Source organism: Mustela erminea, chromosome 2 (assembly GCF_009829155.1).
Source record: "Mustela erminea isolate mMusErm1 chromosome 2, mMusErm1.Pri, whole genome shotgun sequence".
Classification (NCBI taxonomy): Eukaryota; Metazoa; Chordata; class Mammalia; order Carnivora; family Mustelidae; genus Mustela; species Mustela erminea.
Genome location: NC_045615.1, coordinates 2,782,640 through 2,791,896, shown reverse-complemented (window position 1 = coordinate 2,791,896; position 9,257 = coordinate 2,782,640). Strand labels below are relative to the sequence as shown.

Below are 9,257 nucleotides of genomic sequence, written 5' to 3'. Positions count from 1 at the left end.
AGCTTTTCCCCTTCAGCAAAGAGTTAGGAACCTAACGTGCTGTAATAAATAAACCGCCACAGTATTTTGGTAGACATTTACAATGTTCTCAGAAACTTTTCCTTTAGTCCTCACAACCCTGGAAGATAAGGTCAGGAATTAATGCCCTAATTCTCAGATAGACCTAAGACTTGAGTGAAATGACATGCTTCAAGTCACACCGCTAATCACTGGTCCCTTTAGTCTCCATTAACAACCCAGGCCTGCTTTATCCTCTAGCCTTCCCATCATCCCTCCGGTTTGGCCTCCTTCCAACCCCATGCCCTCCCCCTCCTGTTCATATAACAGTCACAATGCACTTTGAGAGTTTCATCTCATTTTATCTTCATAATAAGACTGTGAGGTAGGTAGGGCAGGTATCATTAAATCATCCGGGACACTTTTAAGTAGGAAGCTATGGCTCAGAAAAGTTAAGGGATTTTTATCAAGGTCTAAAAGCTAGTATGAGTGTCTGGTTTCAGCTCTGATGTGTAAAGGTTATTAGGGACCAAAGCGGCTGCAGACAGACCTTGAAGCTTACTCTGCTATTCTCCGTGTTGTCCCTGACCCTTCCATTCCAGGTTGTCTTTGGGGCTCTGCTTCACAAGCAAGACTCCATGCAGAGGCTCCCAAAATAGTAGTTCATCCGTACCCCCTCCCCGCGCCACCCTGTCCTGGGGCTACCCACGAAGGTGCGAGAAAGAAAGTAGGACTCCAAATCAGTAACTGCACACTGAGGAATGGAGGTCGCTTCCATCTTTCTACAGTTACCTCACCCAGAAGATCAACCAACCCTCTGGGTGTATGATTCAGAAGAGATGGTTGGATCCAGCCAGTTCACAACAGTGACCGACTCACGGAGATACATGGATCATTTTGCACAAATATGCATCTGTGACACACTAGGCCCCAGTAGATCACCATGCCAAACACACCCCATGGACTCCTGATAAATAAGTTAGTTCACATTGACTAGGCCGAGGGATTTCTGGCAACCAGCAAGGAGCCTGGGGGCTGCTGCACCTTGGGGCCTCTCAGGGAGCTAGGGCTCCTCTGCCAGGCTGCCCAGAGGAGAAAGATCCAGCCCTCTCCTCAGAGAGAAGGGTGAGCATCACTTCCTGGCAGTGCCCAGAAGCAGCAACAGGGCAAAGGGCAAGGAAGAAGACTTCACTGCGCACCCCCCAACCCAGGGTCACATCCCTGCACCAGGAGGTCTCAGCATACAGAAAGGTTTTTTGCTCGTTGCTTCTTAACCACAAATGATGGCATAAAGGTCTTTCGGAGGGGCTGGCATGGAGGTCTTTCAGGGACGCCTCTTGACTCAATCCTGTGGAAAAGAAAAGGTAGCTTTAGGCTAGGAGGAGGAAACAAAGGCAGCAATGGCCCCAGAGTTGATGGAATCTGCTGTGGGAAGCTAGGGACAATGTGACACAGTGCTTCCTACCCCCACATTCTCCCCCATCATCTACTGTGGAATCCTCTGTGTCCTAACCTTGCTCTCCCAGCAAATCCGACACGTGGCCTAAGGTTCAGCTGTGAGAGCCGAGGGCTTGCTGAACCGGCATGAGGGGGTCTCCCAGGCTCTGGTCCTGGCTCTGCCATGGACTCACCACACAGGTAGCCTCAGGAAAGCGACTTCCTTCTCCAGCCCAGTCCCCAGCCTCCTCCTCTGTAAAAGGGATGCTTAAACTACCTTCCGTTTCTCCCAGCACCCTCTCTGAGACTATCTCGGTCTCTGAGATTTCAAAGGGACCCATAAAACACGACTGGCATTACAATCTCAGCATCCTGGTTCATCAGGCTCCTCCCCACACCCCTACCCCCTGCCCGGCTGGGCCCCAGGACTCACCTAGGGGCAGGGCCATCAGGAAGGGCAGGGGACTCAGGGTGTTTCGGGCTCCTCCAACGGATCCGGTTGAGCAGGACCTTGACCTTGTTCCAGTGGGAGAGATCCCGCTGAGCGGAGGGCGAGGGGATCAGAGCTCCTCCCCACGACTAACCTCTGACCAAGCTCCCATAGACAGCAGGCAGTACGGCCAGGACAAGTCACCCGCTCCAGTCAGGTATTCTGTCCCTTTCCCAGGGTTCCTGGCCTTCACGCTGTGTGCACAATCCAACCAGCCCACACCCCCCACCTCCCCACCCCCCACCCCCTCACCCCCTCTCCATCCTATCCCATGCCTCCACACACACCCATCACCTACCTTGTGTCCCTGGGAGGGGGCAAAGATCTGAGCTGGTTCTGCGGCGGCCTCTAAGAGCCTGGGAGGGTTGGCACTGGGCAGCCCAGCCTTTAGGGGTGCAGCTGTTTCTGCCCCTTCAGAAAGAGAATCAGCTTATCCAGGGCCAGAAGCAGTAAGCCACACATCAAGCCCCCGGGATCACGAGGTCTCCCGGGGTGGGGGCGGGGTCTCCCGCGGTGGGGCGGGGTCTCCCGGGTGGGAGCGGGGCCTGGGCAGGCAAGACACAGGGGAAACGGGATTGCCTCTCACCTGCCTCCTGCCTCTGGCTGAGCAGTTCATGCACCTCAGGGCTTGTGTCACAAGAGGGTGGCGGTGAAGGGGCCAGGGTTGGCTCCCCCCCTGCCCCCTCTATCTCCTCTTCCTCCACTTCAGGATCCTGTGCACAGGACAGACAGGCACTCAAGACCCTGCTGCTTCCAGGGCTCCCGAGTGGAGCCGCCCTCCTCCACAGCCCCCACTCACCTGCACCCTGCTGGCCTGCCGGCCCTGAGGCTCACTCACCGGTAGGGGCCTCTGGGTCTGCAGCTGCAAGTAGAGCTGCTGGAGCCTTGCCATCTGCTCCAGCACGAGGCACAGGTGTTCCAGGTATCGGAGCCCTTGTCCTGGGAGACAGGCCCAGGCTTCAGGCCCCAGGGCCCCCGCCTGTGGGACAGAGTGAGGTCAGGGAGACTTCTGAACTCAACCAGAGCCCCATGCTAGGCAGACCAGCAGATGGGAGCAAAGGGGCTGGGGAAAGGAGGCACACGCCCCCAGCTGGCCTCCCAACACACACCTAGGCATGCCGCCAGGCCAGCCCCCATTCTGCCCACCTCCACCCAGCTGGGAGTGGGCCGAGGAGAGAACAAGCCGTCAAGGAGAAGCAACGAAAGCCCCACCCCAAGAGAGCTCCAAGGAGAACAAGTCAGTGAGGCCCCACCAGCCAGCAGCAGCCCCCTCCATGTGAGAAGGCCATTTCTGTCCCACTCTTACCCACCCTGAGACCTGGCACTCACCACCTCTGCTTCCTCCAGGCCTGCCTCTAGGTCTGCCTCTGTGGCCTCCTGTTCCCCAGCTCCAAAAGGGGGCACTTGACTTTCCAGCTCGCAGGGGGAATTCAGTGAGCGGCAGTGTCGTGACATGCTGGCGAGGGAAGTGGGGAGCCGGCGGGAGCGCTCCAGCACCTGCTCCAGCTTACGGTTGGCCAGAAGCCGGCCAAGATGGGCAGGAGGCTCCACGGGAGCAAGGGCCAGGGGCTCAGGGCTCCCTGTAGGCTCAAAGTCCAGACAGACCTGAGAAAGGCCCGGTGAGGTCGTCAGGGGCCCGTCCCCAACCACCATCTCCACTCCTGAGTCCCTGGAAGCCAGTTTGAGAAGTGGTTGCTGCCTCCTGGGACCTCTCAGCTGGCCATCTCTCTTCCAGGAGTCCAGTGACCAATCTTGAGCCGCGTCTGGGATCCGTCGGTAGGTGCTGCTGACTCCAGGTACTACACAACCGTGTGCCAAGTCCTCACCAACCCCATCTGCAAGGAGAGTCTGCATCAGGCTGGGCAGGCTGCCCCTAACGCCCCCAGCATTCCTGGCAACTGGCAGCATTCCCCGGGGAGGAGTGTCCTGGGCCAGAGGTGAAGGGAGGGGACCGGACTGGACAGCCACAGCCCCGCCCAGATCTCTCCCCATCCCTGGTTGGAAGAAGTTAACACGGGTTCCCTTCAAAGTCTTTGTTGGTGATCACAGACCCCCCGGATTTGGGCTGTATGGCAGGCAAAGCCGTGTGGGATGTGTTCATCAGCTCCTTGTATGGCCGATCCTCCTTTGAGGGGATAGCTGCTTTCTTTTTGTGCCCTGGAGCCTAGAGTAAGCCTAGGACTTCCAAGTCGTGAATGGGGAGCCTCAGTATCTTCAACTACTCCCCCCTCCCGGGGGGGGGGGGCAGTAGGACTGCGACCCCCACCCCCACCCTCCGGCCTCAGGGACACGGAGAAGGGCACAAAGAAGGAAGCTTGGGGTCCCAAACTAGCATCAGGATGCAGGATGAAGCCTCTCCAGAAGCTCCTGGGGAAGGGCAATAAAAATAACAATAGCTATAACCACTGCGGGCTTCTGCTCTCTTAAATGAGAAATAGTGACGATTTGGTGGGGAGTCGGGGTGGGGGTGGGGTGGGACTTAAACAGGAACTGGGGGCAGGGGGTGTAGAAGAAGCAGCGCAAGCGCCCGAGGACTGTCCCCTCTGCGACAGGCCCTACCCACGCGCTGGGTCCCCAACTGTAACACCGATGTACAAACTAGCGCGGGAGAGGATGGAGGGCCGCCTCGGTCTCACCGCCGGCCGCGCGGGAGAGCTGGGGGCCACTCCGGGCCCTTCCACCCCGGCCCAGGAAGCCAGCCAGGAAGTCTCCTTCGGGAAGGAGAGGGCTTCTCCTTCTCCGCGGCCCCGTAGGGGGCTTTTGGACCAGCCGGCGGGGCAAGGGCTGAGAATTAGAGGGAAGTGGAGCCGTTGGGAGTGGGATGGAAGGTGGTGGCTGGTTTAGCGCCCGAACCCAGAAGGTCTCCAAAGCGCACAGCGCCATCGCTCAGCCCGTCCGAAGGGAGGCGGCGAGGTCGGGCGCCCCGGGCGGGGTGTACCGGCTGGGACGGGGAGCGCAGAGCGGGGTCCGGGCGCGGGAGTCGGCTCCAGGAGAGGAGGCCCCGGCCGGCCTGGGGGGCGGGCGACTCACCCCGGCCGCCGAGCGGCTCCACGGCGAAGACGCGCCGCCGGCCCAGCATGGCCCCGCTCCCGGCCCCAACGCGGCGCCCCGGCCGCCAGCAGCCAGCCCGCGATCCCGGCCAGAGTTCCCCCTCCGCTGTCTGGCGGGAGGTTTCGCACGCGCGTCCGGCCCCGGCTGGGCGCGGCCCCCGGACCCACCCTGCGGGGGGCGAGGGGGAGGGGCGCGCAGGTGTGCGGACGGCTGGGGGTGGGGTGGGCGCGCCCGGAGGGGCCGCGGGGGGCGGAGGCTGGGAGCCGGGCCGCGCGGGGCGCTCGGGGGAGCCGGGAGAAGGCCTGGATCTTCTGTCCTTCGGGCTCCGGGCAGCCCCGCGCTCCCACACCCGGCCGAGGAGCGGAGACCTCCGCCTGAGGACGCTGTCTGGTTGGAGGTGCGGGGTTACCCGACACCCCCTCACTCCCGGTTCACATGCTGGTCTGTCTTCCTGCCGCCGAAATGCAGCCGGGGCTGAGGGTGGAGGGTCGGCGGGGACTGGACGGTAGCGCGGAAGGAAATGGAGCCCCACGTGCTGGCTGCGGGAAGAGCGCTGACCGGGACAAGGTTGTTCCTGCGCTCCCAGCTGTGTGCCTGGGGCATGTCACTCAGCCACTCAGAAACCTGACGCGACAGAAGGGGGAAATGATCCCTGTCCACATGGAAATCCTTTCCGACAACTGTAGAGCGCCTTGAGTCCTAAGCTAGATCTGAATGCCCTCCTCATCCCATACCTCTCCCTCACCCCGAGCACTCTAAATCTGGGGCCTGGGGAGGGGGTCTTCAGCATCTGGGGAAGTGAGCCAAAGGGACAAGGAAGCAGCCTGGAGGCGGTGGAAGTGTAAATACTTCCCTGTCCCCACCCGAACCCTCGTTTGGTCCTGGGATTCTACCACTCCTCACCCTCAAAGGCTCCCAGCCTGAAAGGAAGCTGGGAGCCCAGGCAGCTGCCCAAGGTGACACAGCCCCGTGAGCAGGGGGGCTGCTGGCCTGTAAGGAAACCTCATCCTCTTGAGTAAGGTGACAGGGCTGGAAAAATCCCAGCAGGACCCAAATCCCTTGGAGGCAGATAAGGGAGCTGGTGGACGTGCAAACTTGCACCTGAGCCTCGGGGGGAGGGGCTGGAGCCAGAGCCCTTGGAAGGAAGTGGCCGTTAACTAGGAGGGGAAGAAAGTCTGCCACCCTCTTCTTTTTTTTTTTTTTTTTAAAGATTTTATTTATTTATTTGACAGAGAGAGAGAGATCACAAATAGGCAGAGAGACAGACAGAGAGAGAGATGAGGAGAAGCAGGCTCCCTGCTGAGCAGAGATCCCAATGTGGGACTCGATCCCAGGCCCCTGGGATCATGACCTGAGCCGAAGGTAGAGGCTTAACCCACTGAGCCACCCAGGCGCCCCTGCCACCCTCTTCTGCTCCTTGCTCCTTCGTACCCTTCCCCAAACACCTTACAGTGGAGCCTTATCAGCAAGTTGGAAACTATAAGATTCTAACTGTATAAGATAGGGAAACTGAGGCCAGTAGCCAAGTCTGGAGAAAGAATGAGAGCCTAGTGCCTGAATTGCCTGCCATCTTGTAACACCTTGATTTTCAGGCCAAGCCCTTCCCTGCTAGGCACAAGTCCTCTGGGTTTTCCCCACCTAACCCTATTCCCTAGACAGTAACCCCACTCCATTCCTCTTCCCCAGATACAGACAGGGAAACAGAATGCAGGGCCTGGCAGGAACTGCTTTATGCTTGCCCAACAGGATGTGTGGCACCAAACCCCAAGGCTCCCTAGGTAGGAGGGTTGGAGGGCTGGCCTATCAGGTGGCTTCCTTCCTCTGTAGTGAGAGGCTAGGGAGGTAAAGGGAGGGAACCTCTGCCAGATCTCGCCCTGAATCTGGAGAATGTGGGGCCAGATTCCAAGCAGTCTCCCTGGCGACTCTGGGGCAAGAATGCTTCTGGAACAGGAAGCCCAGCCAGCAGGAATGCAGTGTCTCAGCACAAGGCTTTGTGTGGGCTCAAAAGAACCCACACCCCCACCAACACACATGCAAGCACACGCCCTTCCAGGCCACGCACCTATGTCTCCCCCCCCCAACCATGCAAATACACCTGAGCCCTCGTGGTGATGGGGATCCATCATAGGGGGCCACACACTTCCCACCCCTCTGCCTTCTGAAGCTCTGACTGGAGTAGCCCTGTGACCAGAACTAGGTCAGGCCTTTCTCCACCCCAAGGGCTCTGGACCCCTGCATGACCACCTCCCACCCTGCTTCCTATCAGAGGAAACCCCTTTCCCTTTGATGCTTGAAGGAATAGCAGGGCAGCGCTGCCGCCCCTTTCTTGACCGCCTGACAGGTGAGCAGCTTCCCTGAGTTCCTGAGACACACGGTGGCTGAGCAGCATCCTTCTTCGAGCTGAGGCCAGGGATGCCCAGTGGCCCCTCATCCTCCATGGGGAAGTCCCAGTTTCAGGAAGCACATTTCCTGCCAGCTCAGCACTGAGCTAGGCCCCATGGGAGGAAGGGCCAAGCCAAGAGACTGAGGGCATCTCCGGCCAGAGTAGAGATGGCTGGGAGCCATGGTGACCTCCCTTGTGCCCTGGAAGGCAACCTCTGGTGATGGAGGGGCAAAATCTCCCCACCCCAAACCAGAAATGCGGGATTCAGACTCCAGGGTCCAATCCCAATCCCCTCCCCTTACCAGCTCAGAGTCCTTGGACCCGCTACTCATCCTCCCTGTCCACTGTCCAGGGGTTCTTCATTTATAGAATAAGGAGGACAACAATACCCACCTCAGAATTGTGAGGAGTAAAGCACTGAACACGTTTGTGTGTTAGAATTCCCTAGTGAGGCACCTGGGTGGCTCAGTGGGTTAAAGCCTCTGCCTTCAGCTCGGGTCATGATCCCAGGGTCCTGGGATGGAGCCCCACTTCGGGCTCTCTGCTTTGCAGGGAGCCTGCTTCCTCCTCTCTCTCTGCCTGCCTCTCTGCCTACTTGTGATCTCTGTCTCTCACATAAATAAATAAATAAAATCTTAAAAAAGAAAGAAAGAAAGAAAATTTAAAAAGAAAGAAAAAAAAAGAATTCCCTAGTGAAACTTTGGGAATGTCCCCTTCCCATTTCTAACTGAAGGGGACTATATTAGATGCTCTCTTGGGAAATGTCTAACTCGAATCTCTCATTTCTGAAGTTATTCCCCCAAAGGCAGAAAAAAGTAAAAAGGGCATAGCACTGGACAAACTGAGGTCTTATAATTAGGTGGTGTCCCTTCCCAAATGTGTCTGGGTTGCAGGGGGTGGGCGCTCACAGCTGGCTTGGGGTGGGTTTGAGGGCAGGGAGGAAAAAGATCAAAGACTGCCCCCAACCTTCTCCTCTGACCAAAGAAGAAGTGTGCTCCTAAGCTGAGGCTGGCTTCATAGCTGCTGAGCACTCTGAAGCTACCCCCTGCCCCCGCCCTGGGCCGCCAGAAGGAGAGCTGCTTGCCCCAGTTAAACAGGTGAGTTTCAGCGTGGACCCATCCAGCCTTTGGAGGCATTCAACAACTCACCAACATACCCCTTTCACAAGGGTCTCCACTCCCCATCTGTTTTCCTCTACTCCTTGGAACACTGCTGGCCCACAACACTTTGTTACAGGTGGGGATCTGACCATGTTAATATTCCCACCCACTTTTTCCAATCCATCACTTCCCTGCTTAAAATTTTCAAAATGATCCCAGAGTCTCAAGATGAAGTCCAAACCATTTCTTCTGGCATTCAAGGGTCCCATCTCCCCTTCCAGTCTTCTCTTGGTACCTCCTTCAGCCACTGCCCTAAACCGAGCATCCACCTGCACTCACCCCCATCCTTCAGCATTTGTCCACTGCACCTGTTCAGGTTCTGTTCATCCTTGCACACAGATGCCCTCTGCTCTGTGCTCACAGGCCACGCCTGTGTGTCCCACATTAGCTCTTAGCACTCATTGCCATGTACTATGATTTCATTCGTGCCAGGTCAGCGGCTGCCACTTGACTACCACCTTCAGGAGAGCATGAAAAAGTGCTACCTTTTTCTGGATGCCCCTTTTGCCGGCATTCTCCCCTGTCGTGGGCTACACCTGACAGCAGGTGGCGCCAAGGAGGCCATCCCATTGCCGACCAGGTGTTCTGGCCTGGGGTCCTCCTCCTGAGCCACAGAAAGCCTTGATCTTTTCTATGAAAATAAAGGCAGCCATCCAGGCAAAAGATGAGACGATTATTTCAAGGGGTAAATTGTATCAACAGATGCCCGAGGAGCCCACACAAACATTCTCCACCAAGA

At 57.8% G+C, this 9,257-nt stretch overlaps 1 protein-coding gene across 3 annotated transcripts; it reads right to left on the bottom strand.

The window, feature by feature from the left end:
* Positions 1 to 83: 83 nt before the first annotated feature.
* C2H8orf58 (chromosome 2 C8orf58 homolog) lies at positions 84 to 6,158 on the bottom strand. 3 transcript variants are annotated; one of them, XM_032332159.1, is made up of 7 exons: positions 4,955 to 6,158; positions 3,254 to 3,759; positions 2,763 to 2,903; positions 2,511 to 2,637; positions 2,223 to 2,335; positions 1,868 to 1,950; positions 84 to 1,345 (listed from the first exon to the last, which is right to left on the bottom strand). In XM_032332159.1, the coding sequence occupies exons 1-7, from the start codon at positions 5,001 to 5,003 to the stop codon at positions 1,234 to 1,236; spliced, it is 1,131 nt and encodes a 376-aa protein (XP_032188050.1). In that variant the 5' UTR covers positions 5,004 to 6,158; the 3' UTR covers positions 84 to 1,233. The 3 variants fall into 3 exon arrangements, with proteins under 3 accessions (XP_032188050.1, XP_032188048.1, XP_032188049.1); XM_032332157.1 differs by lacking the exon at positions 4,955 to 6,158 and having other exon boundaries at positions 1,868 to 1,974; positions 3,254 to 4,948; XM_032332158.1 differs by lacking the exon at positions 4,955 to 6,158 and having other exon boundaries at positions 3,254 to 4,948.
* Positions 6,159 to 9,257: the final 3,099 nt, after the last annotated feature.

Excerpts from the sequence above, each read along its gene's own strand:
- C2H8orf58 (XM_032332157.1), bottom strand. The coding sequence starts at position 3,916 with ATGGGGAGAGATCTGGGCGGGGCTGTGGCTGTCCAGTCCGGTCCCCTC. Across the intron at positions 2,904-3,253 it reads GCCTGGAGGAAGCAGAGGTG|GCGGGGGCCCTGGGGCCTGA; the intron begins GTGAGTGCCAGG and ends TCTGTCCCACAG. Across the intron at positions 1,346-1,867 it reads CCTGATGGCCCTGCCCCTAG|GATTGAGTCAAGAGGCGTCC; the intron begins GTGAGTCCTGGG and ends TCTTTTCCACAG.